Consider the following 15,288-nt stretch of genomic DNA (forward strand, 5'->3'; position numbering starts at 1 on the left):
CAGTTACAGCGGCGAATCCACAGAGGAATTTGAAAAAAAAAGAGAACTTTAAAATCAAGGCACTGCTTAACCCGAAGCTAATATAGGTCAGCGAACATAGGGAAGATGGGTAAACAAGACTTGGTGTGAGTTAAGACACGGACAGCAGAGTTTTGGCTGACCTTAAGTTTAGAGAGGGTAGATTTAGAGAGGGTAGAATGTGGGAGGCTAGTCAGGAATGCATTGAAATAGTCAAGTCTATAGGTAACAAGGGCATGAATGAGTGTTTCAGTAGCAGATTCAGGCCATGTTACAGAGGTGGAAAAAAGACAAACTAAGTGATGGCACAGGGTAAAATGTATACATAGAATGATACAGCACTGAAACAGGCCCTTCAGCCCACCAAGCCTGTGCTGACCATCAACCACCCATTTATACTAGTCCTACATTAATCCCATATTCCCTACTACATCCCCATCTTCCCTCAATTCTCCTGCCACCTACCTACACTAGGGGCAATTTACAATGGCCAATTTACCTATCAACCTGCAAGTCTTTGGCTGTGGGAGGGAACCAGAGCACCTGGCGGAAACCCACACAGTCACAGGGAGAACTTGCAAACTCCACACAGGCAGTACCCAGAACCAAACCCAGGTTGCTGGAGCTGTGAGGCTGCAGTGCTAGCCACTGCGCCACTGTGCTGCCTAAGGTTGTGAATAGTCTGGTTCAGCCAGTGAGAGGGATGGAGTAGGTGGCTAGGGAATGGAGTTTATGGCAGGGACTGAAGATGGCTTCAGTCTTTCCAATATTTAGTTGGAGGAAATTTCTGTTCTCCCAGTACTGGATATTGTACAAGCAATCTGATAATTTAGAGACAGTGAAGGAGTCAAGAGACGTGGTGGTGAGGTAGACCTGGGTGTCTCCAGCAAACAAGTGGAAATATTTTGGATGATGCTGCCAAGGGACGGCATGTAGCTGAGAGGCCAAGGATAATAATGTTGCAGGAGCAGCAAGAGAAGCCATTGCATGTAAATCTCTGGCAACAGCTGAATAACACATCAAGTTGCAAGAATCAGCCGTCTCCTAGCATAGACGGGTGCTGATTCTGAAGCACTGTCTGAATTGTAACAAGTTGGGATGGCTTTAATTACTATGAGATTCCATGTTTGGTTACAAATTAATAAATTATGCTATACAGGTGCAGGTGACTAGATGTTGTCCTATATAAGTGTGCTGTCATTTTCAGTGGCTCCAAGTGCGTATGTGCTGGGCTCCATGTATCACCTCCCCTGTACGATATAGTTATCATTGCGAGCTCGGTGTTTGGGTAATAAGCTAATATTCTGCAATACAATGCATTAGTATATGAATATACTATGCCCCTAGACCAGCCATATTTCCACACATCTCTGTATTAAATTATATCCTTGGTGATTTTTTTGTGTTAACAAACAACAGCTATCAGTGCCGAAGAGTAGAGCACTTCTTCACTTTTAGTACCAAGTATTACACTAAGGACTTCCAAGTTAGGCATAGAACAGGATAGGTAAAGGCCGAAGGCCCCATCACTTGGTCCCAAAAGTGTATAAAGCACTTGGTCCCAAAAGTGTATAAATGGGGGAATCTTTATAAGAACATAGGAAATAGGAGCAGGAGTAGACCACACGGCCCGTCGAGCCTGTCCTGCCATTCCACATGATCATGGCTGATTTGGGGCTTCAACTCCACTTTCCCGCCCGCTCCCCATATCCTTTGATTCCCTGAAAGACGGAAAATCTGTCTATACCCAGCCTTAAAGTATATTCACCGATGGAGCATCCACTACCCTTTTGGGGTAGAGAATTTCAAAGATTCACAATCCTTTGAGTGAAGAAATTTCTCTTCATCTCAGTCCTAAATGATTGTCCCCTTATCCTGCGACTATGACCCCGTGTTCTAGATTCCCCAGCCAGCGGAAACAACCTCTCAGTGTCTACTCTGTCAAGTCCCTTCAGAATCTTGTAATTTTCAGTGAGATCACCTCTCATTCTTTTAAACTCCAGATTATGTAGGCCTATAACCTGGCAGTGAGCACTGGGCGACAGCTGAATGGGTCAAGGTAGCACCCAAAGCATTGAGATGTGGTAACCCTCAGCAAGGCTGGGTACAGGGGCTGCAGTGCTTATGGAGAACCACACAGTGAAGGACCAGATCTGGGAGTGCAGGGTAGGCATAGACACCAACTCGGAGCAAAGCAATGGCCGAGAATAAATGAGATTTCTAATGGGACAGAGCATGAGGTAGTAGTGATCAAGAACAGATAAAAAGCTCAATGGAATGTAGCACAGAGTCAGAAAAGCAGAAGAGAAGCCAAAGGTGGAAGCAGATGGAAGACTGTAGAAATATTAGATAGAGAAACATGATTGCATTTGCATGTGCTCATGAGGATGGAAAAAAACAGCTTAAGGAGGCACTGATTTTGCAGATTTTCCATTCAGGAAGATATGGAAAACATTGAAACAATAAGGATTAAGGCTGTGAAACTGGAGCAGAATAGAGCTCTAAAGCCTATGATAGAACGTGCGGCGGGTGGGGGGGGGGGGGGTGGCGGGGGATTGGGGGGTCACAGTTCAACACCTGCTTCAGTCCTGTACCCCCAATTCCCAACCTGAGTTAAAATTAGGGCTGTTAATTTAGTCTCCCCATGGCATACTCCGCAGTAGTTCAACGATAGCATAGATCTCATGGTATCTGCACTCTGCTGCTATGTGGTAAATTCTAATTGGAATCATCAACCATGGTTGCAGAGGGTAACCTTGGTCTCCCAATAGGTGACTGTTCATGATTTTCAAGGTCATCAAATTATGGAGGCAAGGTGGAACGTATCATGATGAAAGCACCACTGTGGCTTGCTGAATATTTGCATGCAAGATTTGTAGACTGAATCCCACACCTACACATTTATGGAGTGGTACCTTCCTGTTGATATGTGCACTGGCGTTGGGAAGGAAAAAGTTCTGTGCCTTCTCCAGTTGGTATTTCTTTCCACAGGAATATAGATAAAGGTGTATCCCCTGACAAACTTGACTTTAACCACTTACCTTATCCAGGAATAAACTGTAGACTGATTTATTTGAAATATTATTTTTGAAGCTTCTTTGCTCTTTTTTTGGTGTTTTTTTTTGGCTTCCAAGTTTCAGGCTAATGCCATAGACAAGCATTAGCTCCCTAGTCCCAGACAGTCTTTTTACTTGATCAGATATCTAGGCAAATTTGTAACATCACCAGGGATTAAGCAGAGAACCCTCTTCTGCTTATTTCAGCTTGCCACGTGCGGCCATGTGATCTTCCTTGTCTTTGGAAGGCAACAAAATAACACTACACTGGAATTTAACTTAGGTTTTAATTTCAAACAGTAGAAGAAGAATGGAATACAGAGAAAGAACTTGCATTCATCTAGCAACTTTCACGACCTCAGGATGTCCCAAAGTGCTTTACAGCCAATGGCTGTACTTTTTTAAGGCGCAATCATTGTTGTAATGTAGGAAACACTGTAGCACTCAGCAGGGTCCCACAAACAGCAATGTGACAATAACCAGATAATTTGTTTTGTAGGTGTTGGTTGAGGATGAATACTGGCCAGGATTCTGGGAAGACCTCTGCTATTCTGCCTGGAAATAGTGCCATGGGATCTTTTACATCCATCTGGGGGCAGACTGGGCCTCGGTTTAATGTATCATCAGAAAGGTGGCACCTCCACAGTGCAGCACTCCCTCAGTACTGCACTGGAGTGTCAGCCTAGATTATGTGCTCAGGTTTCTGAAGTGGGACTTGAATCCACGGCCTGACACAGAGGTGTGAGTGCTACCACTGAGCCATGGCTGACACCGTATAGCAATGGTAATGTAGCATATATTTTTAACAATAGTTATTAAGCTTAGTTAGCTCCTCATGCAGTGGTCAATAAATAATTTGCTTGTGTTGTGCTAACTGTAGCAAGTAATATTTCTGTGTAACAGTTCTTTTCTCACCACCTATGCCCATCGCGCATTCACAGGCAGCTCGGCTCGGCCGAATGAAGAGATCAATGTTGGGCTGCCTGCCACATGACAGCGGCCCTCGAGTAGGTCCTAGTAGCGGGTTTGGAGTGGGGTAAGGGGGAGGTGGGCAGCAACTGCAACTCCTGTAGTGCCAAAGGAGCATCCTGCTTCTCCTGGTTGTTATCTTTACAAAAATAAATTAACTTACCTTTCCTTGCAGGCCATAGAACTGTTGAAAAAGCCTAAACTGGGTTGGCCCGATACCTACCCTACTTATTGCTGATTAATTTATGGATGGAGTCCCTCAACTGACGACAGACCCTTAATTGACTTATTAAAGGGACCTAGCGCCTGTTTTAGGTGTCCACCCGATATGTCTAAAAGAAGGGCCCATAAATTTAACAGTGGGATCAATGACTGTGCGGACTGGGCACAAGCTGTCCCTCTGCCAAAATGTTATGCTTTGTGCCTGTTCTATGCCTGAAAAATGGGAGCAATGCAAAACAATTTCTACTAATTAGTAAAAGGCGGACTGATAAATACTTTCAAAAAGATGATTAGAATGAGCAAATCTAATTCCCATTGTTAAGTTAAAAAAAGACTTCCAATCACTTATTTCACAAGGTGCCTGTGTTTAAACTGAATGGTTTGGCTAATCTTCAGATAAACAGACTAATTCCTGTATCACATCAAATTAAGATGGATTATGATTTCTGTGAGTGCAGCTAGTTTTTAAGCTTGAGAGAACCGATGAAGCCACAATAAGCTCAGTCTTAGCAAGTTTATCAGTTTTGTCAGAGTTCTCTACATTGGTCTGAGGGGAACCTGCTGGATAGAAGCTAATGTCTTAGTGACTTTCACAGCTGTGGGCCTAGATAGAGTAGACAGGAAGGACCTGTTTCCTCTAACGGAGAGGTCAATTACCATGGGGCACAGATTTAAGGTGACTGGCAGAAAGAGTAGAGGGGACATGAGGAAAAACTTTTTCACCCAGAGGGTGGTGGGTGTCTGGAATTCACTGCCCGGATCGATGGTGGAGGCAGAAACCCTTAACTCATTTAAAAGGTACTTGGACATGCACCTGAAGTGCTGTAACCTGCAAGGCTACAGACCAGGTGCTGGAAGCCGGGATTAGATTGGGCAGCTAGTTTTTTTCAGCCAGCACAGACACAATGGGCTGAATGGCCTCTTTCTGTGCTGTAACCTTTCTATGGTTTGAACTATGCGCTGAAGGTAGTTGGAAATCAGCCTGTAATAGCTAGCATCGTCTCGCCTCTCATATGGGCTTAAAAGATCCCAGGGCACTATTCAAAGAAGGACAAGGGAGTTCACCCTGAGTCCTGGCCAACAATTTTCTGTCAACACGGCAAACAGATTATCTGGTCATTTACTGCATTGCTGTTTGTGGAATCTCGCTGTGTGCGGCATTTCATATCTTACATCTGTGACTACACTTCAAGAGGACTTTGTTAGCTGGAAAGCTTTTGGGCCATCCTGAGACATGAAAGGTGCTACATAAAAAAGAAAAAGTGTGCTTATGACAGATGCCAGGTAGAAAATACTATTGAGAACTGACTGTATGTAGAAGATCCAGAGGGGAAGTGAAAAAGCAAATAAGAGAAGCAAAGAGAGGGCAAGAAAAGAAACTGGCAGCTAACATTAAAGGGAATCCCAAAGTTTTCTATAGACATATAATTAGTAAAAGGTGGTAAAAGGAGGACTGGGGCCGATTAGGGACCATTAGGGACCAGAAAGGGGGTTTACGCATGGAGGCAGAGGGCAGAGCTGAGGTATTAAATGAACACTTTGCATCTGTCTTTACCAAGAAAGAAGGTGCAACCCAGGCTAGGGTGAAAGGGGAGGTAATTCAGACACTAGAGGGGTTTAAAATTGATAAGGAGGACGCATTAGATAGGCTATCTGTACTTAAAGGGGATACAGCACCAGGAATGGATGAGATGCATCTAAGGATACTGAGGGAAGTGAGGATGGAAATCGCAGAGGCACTGGCCTTAATTTTTCAGTCTTCCTTAGACTCAGGGGTAGTGCCAGAGGACTGGAGAATTGCAAATGTTACACCCCTGTTCAAAAGAGGGTGTAAAGATAAGTCCAGTAACTACAGGCCAGTCAGCTTAACTTCAGTGGTGGGGAAACATCTAGAAAGAATAATTCAGGACAAAATTAATAGTCACATGGACAAATGTGGGTAAATGTGGGTAAATTGAAGAAAGCCAACTAACGCTGGAGTTTTTGAGGAGGTAACAGAGAGGGTTGATGAGGGCAATGCTGTTATGTGGTCTACATGGACGTTCAAAAGACATTTGGTACAGTGCCACACAACAGACTTGTGAGCAAATTTATAGCTCATGGAATAAAAGGGACTGTAGCAACATGGATACGGAATTGGCTGAGTGATAGGAAACAAAGAGCAATGGTTAATGGATGTTTTTCGGGCTGGAGGAAGGTTTGTAGTGGAGTTCCCCAGGGGTCAGCATTGGGATCCTTGCTTTTCCTGATATATATTAATGACCTAGACCTTGGTGTACAGGGCACAATTTCAAAGTTTGCGGATGATACGAAACTTGGAAGCATTGTGAACTGTGAGGAGGATATTCTAGAACTTCACAAGGACACAGACAAGTTGGTGGAATGGACAGACAGGTGAAAGATGAAGTTCAATGCAGAGAAATGTGAAGTAATTAATTTTGGTAGGAAGAACAAAGGGTACAATTCTAAAGGGGGTGCAAGAGCAGAGAGACCTGGGTGTATATGTGCATAAGTCATTGAAGGTGGCAGGACAGGTTGAGAGCACGGTTAATAAAGCATACAGTATCCTGGGCTTTATTAATAGGAGCATAGTGTACAAAAGCAAGGAAGTTATGTTGAACTTATATAAGACACTAGTTCGGCCTCAGCTGGAGTATTGCGCTGCACTTTAGGAAAGATGTGATGGCATTGGAGAGAGTACAGAAAAGAATCACGAGAATGGTTCTAGGAATGAGGAACTTCCGTTATGAAGATAGATTGGAGAAGTTGGGATTGTTTTCCTTGGAGAATAGAAGGCTGAGAGGTGATTTGATAGAGGTATTCAAAATCAGGAGGGGTCTGGACAGATTTGATCGGGAGAAACTGTTCCCACTCGTGAAAGGATCGAGAATGAGAGGGCACAGATTTAAAGTAATTGGTAAGAGAAGCAAAAGCAACATGAGGAAAAACTTTTTCATGCAGCGAGTGGTTAAGGTCCAGAGTGCACTGCCTGAGAGTGTGGTAGAGGTAGGTTCAATTGAAGCATTCAAAAAGGGAACTAGACTCTTATATGAGAAGGAAGAATGTGCAGGGTTACGGGGAGAAGGCAGGGGAATGGCACTTTTGGAAAGCCAGTGTGGACATGATGGGCCAAATGGCCTCCTTCTGCACTGTAACAATTCTGAGATTCTATGAAATGCAAGTTTTCCCTGTTTCCTTATAATGTATTCACACATATAGCAACATTCTCAGTCAGAGTCCCAAAAATCTTACATTATAAAATTGGGTGGGCCACATGTCTGGTGTGTGGAGCTGGGGTCTGGTTTCCAAATTGCCACCAATGAGGTTCTGCATCACTGGCAAAGGCTCAAAAGTTCAGAATTCAGGTCTCAGTTTTGTCAAGTTGTCTAACCAATAATCACTATTATAAGGAGTTACCAGCTTCAACAATTAATTAGATACTGAAAAAATGAATAAAAACATAATAATAATAAACTTAACACCTATAAATATATCCAAACTTGGAACTATTCTGTATCATTACATCAAGTACCATAAAGTCCTGATTGTCACCAACATAATTAATAACAATGTTATTGACAACTCTTCATTCTGCTCAAACAGTAATATAATACCAAACAATGTGAGCAGTTTGTAAAGAAATGAAGCATGCTCTTACTGGAGACATTGAAGGGCTAAGTGGGGTGATACCAGGTTCTCCCAGGCTTTTAGCAGGTGATGGGTAAGTTGAAGAGACATTTTCTGTAGAGAGAGGTGAGCATCATTAGGTCATGGTTAAATCTTTAAAAATAAATTGCAAAGAGAACACAGTATTATGAAACAAGATTGGAAGTAAATTATTCAAATTTACTTATTGACATCTGAGAAATAGTTATTTTTTATTAGATTTCTAGGTTAAACGTTTAAGGAAGAACATGGAAATGCTGTTTGGCTAAAGGCTCTACAGCTGAAATGCTAACATTTTTTTCATGGATGCTGTTGTGTATTTCCATCATTTTATTTTTTTTAATTTTAGTTTTGTACACTTTTGAATTGAACTCTGATTCAGATTGGGTTCTGAACTCAATTACTTGGAGACATGATTCTGAAATTGAATTCTTTTTGAAATAGAAGATATTTTCCTTACAAGCAGATTCACATAATGATTGTCACAGCAGTGTCACTGTGCTTATCTGGAACAAGCAGAGATTCTGCTCAAAATGACTTCAAAGTAGAATAATTCAAATAGGCCAATTGTGGAAACAAAAATCGGGAGAGATGTACAATGGTGACTGAATCGATATCTCCCATTTTACATGATTACACAAAGTCAAAATTACTCCCAATAAGTATTCAAAAATGCATCTGGCTCAGAAGTACTCATTATAATGAAACAAAGAGCTCAGAATCACTGATTTCATTTATCCAGTAAGCTTTATGATATTTAATGTTATTGTTAGGGCCCCAGCAGACCAATGCCCAAGTGGATAGCCATAAATCACTGAAAATGCTGTTCTCCTGGTTTTTCTTATGTTGTGTGCTGTTATTCCAGCCATGGGTTGATCAGAGGCCCAATAAAAATGGAGGCCCATGTTTTGCACTGCCTTTTGCTGCAGCTCTCAAGAATCAAGAACATTTAGGCTGAGGGCATTGTTGGGGTCAAGGGGTTTGTACCGTTTCTACTGACAACTGCAGGCAGCAGTGGCGCAGCACTGCATGGATACTGCTGACAACATATTATGGAGGTAAAACCAACTTTGCACATCCTTTTCCAGGTTGTGAATTTAGCAACAATAGAAGTAAATTGCCAAAAGTAAAAAAGCAATCTATTCTTCAACCTCACCAGAGTTGTGTGTTTAATGAAAGGGGTCAGTACTTGAAACTGTGACTAATGGATTAACAGCAGCAAATGCCTTCTGCATGTGGATCCAAGGTTCATTTTGATGTCTTTGAAGCTAGAGAAATATAATAGTATACTTCCTGTCAGCTTCCTCTTGACTGAGGCTTTCGCAAGTACAGTGCTTTGGAATGAAAAGCAGTGATTTGTTTCTGACGAGCTTTTTGAACATTTCAAGATGCATCATTTAGCTGTATAAATTTACAGCTACCTGAAGCAATAATATTTTTCTGTTAGTAACAAAGGGACCATTTGTAATATAAGTTTCCAAAGGAGTACAAACCACAATCATTTAACTTCCCAGAGTGTAACTTCCCAAAAGAAAATTGCTAGCCTCATAGTCCACCTTTGCCCCCACCCCTCATGCCTCTTTGTACTTGTGAAAATGTTTAATGCCAATTTTGTTTTCTAAATTCTAAAATTGGTTACAAAGAAATTAAAAGTTGAGGCTTTGATTGTAAAAGGTAAGCTTATTAAAAAAAGTAGAGTGGTTGCTGTCTGATGACCCTGCTGCAAAATGCACATGTGTAGATGTTGGCATGTTCTCAGTTGTGATGCTTTCCTTAGCCAAATAGACTAATGCCAGTGACAGGAAAGGAACACACCTGAAGATGACATCTTGCGAGAGGTAATGGAGGCTGGCAGCTTCTGTACCATAGCAAGGAGCTAGTGCCTTCAGAAGGCTGACAGGAAGGGAGAAAATCAAAGTAAGGAAAGGTCCTGTGAAAAAGCAGAAGCTCTCTGATGTTGATTGTTTCATAGGATAAAAGATCAGACTGCTAGCTAACAAAGAGCTGGCAGTGTAATGGTGCAGTACATTACTGTTAGCATAAATTAGAATATTTTGACTAAATGCCATTTAGATGCACTGCTTGGAATCAGCTCCATATTGTATATATTATATATTATGAATGCAATGTATGTCAACATACTGTAACCAAAAACAGTCATAAAAAGCTTTAATTCGCATATGGATATGAAAAATATCAATTTTTTGAATTTTATATATGAAGTCTAACATAATGAAATGTAAGCATAAAAATACCTCTAGATCAACTGTTCATGAACACTCAGAAGCACTATAACTGTGGTAAAAGGAGGAGTATTTTAATTGTAAATCATCCTTGGATATGCCTTGCCTCACTTGAAATGATCAGAACGGTTTCAATGTTCTTCAATGTAGGTAAACGTAACTGGAAAGAGATGCTGTTGCGAATAATGGTGCAAGTTAACCTGTTCTGCAGTTATCATAGGATAGATTCTGCTATGCAATGTTTAGAAGAGCAGACAGGCAATGTGTGCTGGAGGGTTGTATACCAGACTACTGTTCTGCAGTCATTTGGTGAGCTGAAGTGCATTTTCCTGTTTTGTGCCTTAGCTTCGTTAAGGTCACAGATTTTGATGCATATCTATTTAAGTTAATGGCGAGCTCAATCAGGTGGCTTTTTCCACCAGGTTTGTTCTTTTTTCCTTTTGCATTTATTTGGAATGAGAGTAAGGGAATCTTCATGGAACTAAATCATGGAATTAATTCGCTGTTTCTTCACTGTACTGGATCAAAAACATGGCACTTCCTTCCCAACAGCACTGTGGGTGTACCTACACCTCATGGACAGCAGCAGTTCAAGAAGGTGGCTCACCATCACCTTCACATCATACCAGAAATGTTGGGGAACACAGGGCTTAGTGAGAGGGAGGAACTGAAGGAAATCAGTATTAGTAGAGAAATGGTGTTAGGGGAATTGATAGGATTGAAGGCCGATAAATCCCCAGGGCCTGATAATCTACATCCCAGAGTACTTAAGGAAGTGGCCCTATAAATAGTGGATGCATTGGTGGTCATCTTCCAAGATTCTATAGACTCTGGAACAGTTCCTACAGATTGGAGGGTAGCTAATGTAACCCCATTATTTAAAAAGGAAGGTAGAGAGGAAACAGGGAATTATAGACCAGTCAGTCTGATGTCGGTAGTGGGGAAAATTCTAGAGTCCATTATCAAAGATTTTATAACAGAGCACTTAGATAACAGTGGTAGAATCGGACAGAGTCAGCATGGATTTACGAAAGGGAAATCATGCTTGACAAGTCTACTGGAATTCTTCGAGGATATAACTAGTAGAGTTGATGAGAGACAGCCAGTGGATGTGGATTATTTGGACTTTCAGAAGGCTTTCGACAAAGTCCCACATAAGAGATTAGCGTATAAAATTAAAGCACATGGGATTGGGGGTAAGTATTGCGATGGATAGAAAATTGGTTGGCAGACAGGAAACAAAGAGTAAGAATAAACGGGTCTTTTTCTGAATGGCAGGCAGTGACTAGTGGGGTACTGCAGGGATTGGTGCTAGGGCCCCAGCTATTCACAACATATATTAATGATTTAGATGAGGGAACTAAATGTAATATCTCCAAGTTTGCAGATGACACAAAACTGGGTGGGAGGGTGAGTTGTGAGATGGATGCAGAGAGGCTTCAGGGTGATTTGGACAGGTTCAGTGAGTGGGCTGATGCATGGCAGATGCAGTATAATGTGGATAAATGTGAGGTTATCCACTTTGGTAGCAAAAACAGGAAGGCAGATTATTATCTGAACGGCAATAAACTGAGCGAGGGGAATATGCAGCGAGACCTGGGTGTTCTCGTACACCAGTCGCTGAAGGTAAGAATGCAGGTGCAACAGGCGGTAAAGAAGGCAAATGGTATGTTGGCCTTCATAGCGAGAGGATTTAAGTACAGGAGCAGAGATGTCTTGCTGCAATTATACAGGGCCTTGGTGAGGCCACACCTGGAATATTGTGTGCAGTTTTGGCGTCCTTATCTGAGGAAGGATGTTCTTGCTATAGAGGGAGTGCAGCGAAGGTTTGCCAGACTGATTCCTGGGATGGCGGGACTGACATATGAGGAGAGATTGAGTCGGTTAGGATGATATTCGCTGGAGTTCAGAAGAGTGAGGGAGAATCTCATAGAAACCTATAAAATTCTAACAGGACTTGACAGGGTAGATGCAGGAAGGATGTTCCCGATGGTGGAGGAGTCCAGAACCAGGGGTCATAGTCTAAGGATATGGGGTAAACCTTTCAGGACTGAGATGAGGAGAAATTTCTTCACCCAGAGAATGGTGAGCCTGTGGAATTCGCTACCACAGAAAGCAGTTGAGGCCAAAACATTGTATGTTTTCAAGAAGGAGTTAGATATAGCTCTTGGGGCAAAAGGGATCAAAGGATATGGGGGGAAACAGGAACAGGCTACTGAGTTGGATAATCAGTCATGATCATAATGAATGACGGAGCAGGCTCGAAGGGCCGAATGGCCGACTCCTGCTCCTATTTTCTATGTTTCTCAAGGGCAGTTATGGGTGCCCAACAAATGCAGGCCTTTCCAGCGATGTTCACATCCCATGAAAGAATTTTTACAAGTGCAATATAGCTCTAAAAGTGCATCAGACTTCTGTTTATATTGCAGAGTTTACATTCCCGTTCTTAGAAAATTACTTTAAATATTTCTGCCATTTTTGTTGCTGATAAGGTCTCTCACGACCGATGTGGTATTCCAGGGCGATCAGCAGGCAGGAGACCATATCTGCAGACCTTGGCACACCTAGGACAGCTGCCACGGCTTCCTCCAGTTCAGTAGGGAGCCAGTTGTAGAGTTTTGACAAGGGCTACTGTAGTCAAGTTGCAAGATATTGATGGCCCTGCTGTCAACTGTTATGATTCTGGCTCAGTCTCAGAAGCACTACAATATCAGCGAGTGTGTTGTTGTCTGTATGACATCAAACAGATCACAGACATTAGTCAACATGGCCAGTACTTGCATCTTCCTCCCACACATCACACTGTCCAATGTCACTACATTGCTGAACTTCCCAATGTACATGGTGCCTTAATGACTGTCATATGCTAACTTGGATGTTGATCAGTGACTATATTTACAGAAATGCTCCATCCATCAATATTGGCGACCACGCTCTGGAAGTGGTTTAAGAGTTCACCTACCTAGGCTCAACTATCACCAGTAACCTGTCTCTAGATGCAGAAATCAACAAGCGCATGGGTAAGGCTTCCACTGCTATGTCCAGACTGGCCAAGAGAGTGTGGGAAAATGGCGCACTGACACGGAACACAAAAGTCCGAGTGTATCAGGCCTGTGTCCTCAGTACCTTGCTCTATGGCAGCGAGGCCTGGACAACGTATGCCAGCCAAGAGCGACGTCTCAATTCATTCCATCTTCGCTGCCTCCGGAGAATACTTGGCATCAAGTGGCAGGACCGTATCTCCAACACAGAAGTCCTCGAGGCGGCCAACATCCCCAGCTTGTACACACTACTGAGTCAGCGGCGCTTGAGATGGCTTGGCCATGTGAGCCGCATGGAAGATGGCAGGATCCCCAAAGACACATTGTACAGCGAGCTCGCCACTGGTATCAGACCCACCGGCCGTCCATGTCTCCGCTTTAAAGACGTCTGCAAACGCGACATGAAATCCTGTGACATTGATCACAAGTCGCCTCCATTTTGAAGCGCCCTCTCCCTTACGTACCCTCTATTGCAGCCTGCTGCTCCCTTAAAGGTGGAAGGTCACTGACTGGCCCTCCAGCTTTGAAATCCCACCTGCCATCTATAATTAGATGGCGAACCCATCTCCAGGCCAATTAAAGGGGCGCCACCTCACCCGCTTTGAAATCGGTGCCGGGAACTGTTCCCTCACGACCGCTGTTTCCTGCCTCAGGAGGGAAAATCCTGCCCATGTCACAAGCATAATTGATGAACAGCACGATGCTGAAAATGTATTGCGTAGTAACAGGTAAGTAGATCTGTAACATAAAGATTCTATTTGCTATGTGTTACTGACCATGCTGCTCTCGTCAGCCTATGCTTCCAGAAAAAGCTTTGCTATGAGCACCAAACCCAGGAACAGCTGTGCTATCAATGTCAGTCCCAGGAACATCTGTGCTATCAAGGTCAGTCCCAGGAACATCTGTGCTATCAACATCAGTTCCAGGAACATCTGTGCTATCAAGGTCAGTCCCAGGAACATCTGTGCTATCAACAGTCCCAGAAACAGCTGTGCAATCAATGTGAGTCCCAGGAACATCTGTGATATCAGCAGTCCCAGGTACAGCTGTGCTATCAACATCAGTCCCAGAAACAGCTGTGCTTTCAACATCAGTCCCAGGAACATTTGTGCTATCAATATCAGTCCCAGGAACAGCTGTGCGAGCAACATCAGTCCCAGGTACAGCTGTGCTGTTAATATCAGTCTCACAAACAGCTGTGCTAGCAACGTCAGTCCCAGGAACAACTGTGCAATCAACATCAGTCGCAGGTACAGCTGTGCTGTTAATATCAGTCTCACAAACAGCTGTGCTAGCAACGTCAGTCCCAGGAACAACTGTGCAATCAACATCAGTCGCAGGGACAGCGGTGCTATCAACATCTGTCCCAAGAACAGCTGTGCTATCAACATTAGTCCCAGAAGCACCTGTGCTGTCACCACCAGTCCCAGGTAGAGCTGTGCAATCAACATCATTTTCCCAGGAACAGATGTGCTGTCAAGGTCAGTGCCAAGAACAGCTCTGCTATCAACATCAGTCCCAGGAACAGCTGTGCTATTAACGCTGGACCCAGGTACAGCTGTGCAATCAACATCAGTCCCAGGTACAGCTGTGCTATCAACATCAGTCCCAGGTACAGTTGTGCTATCAACATCAGTCCCAGGTACAGCTGTGCTATCAACATCAGTCCCAGGAACAGCTGTGCTATCAACATCAGTCCCAGGAACAGCTGTGCTATCAACATCAGTCCCAGGAACAGCTGTGCTATCAACATCAGTCCCAGGTACAGTTGTGCTATCAACATCAGTCCCAGGTACAGCTGTGCTATCAACATCAGTCCCAGGTACAGTTGTGCTATTAACATCAGTCCCAGGTACAGTTGTGCTATCAACATCAGTCCCAGGTACAGTTGTGCTATTAACATCAGTCCCAGGTACAGCTGTGCTCTCAACATCAGTCCCAGGTACAGCTGTGCTATCAACATCAGTCCCAGGTACAGTTGTGCTATCAGCATGAGTCCCAGGAACAGCTGTGCTATCAACATCAGTCCCAGGTACAGCTGTGCTATTAACATCAGTCCCAGAAACAGCTGTG

The 15,288-nt window shown here is 43.3% G+C and overlaps 1 protein-coding gene across 3 annotated transcripts in view; it reads right to left on the reverse strand.

Annotated features, from left to right (window-relative positions):
• Positions 1 to 15,288, reverse strand: part of hspa12a (heat shock protein 12A) — a 142,147-nt gene that overhangs the window by 77,498 nt on the left and 49,361 nt on the right. For all 3 annotated transcript variants that reach the window (XM_068052974.1, XM_068052973.1, XM_068052975.1), the window contains exon 2: positions 7,924 to 8,006. In XM_068052974.1, the coding sequence (XP_067909075.1) occupies positions 7,924 to 8,006 (83 nt within the window). The remainder of the gene's footprint in view (positions 1 to 7,923; positions 8,007 to 15,288) is intronic.

This window comes from Heterodontus francisci, chromosome 20, assembly GCF_036365525.1.
Source record: "Heterodontus francisci isolate sHetFra1 chromosome 20, sHetFra1.hap1, whole genome shotgun sequence".
Taxonomy (NCBI): Eukaryota; Metazoa; Chordata; class Chondrichthyes; order Heterodontiformes; family Heterodontidae; genus Heterodontus; species Heterodontus francisci.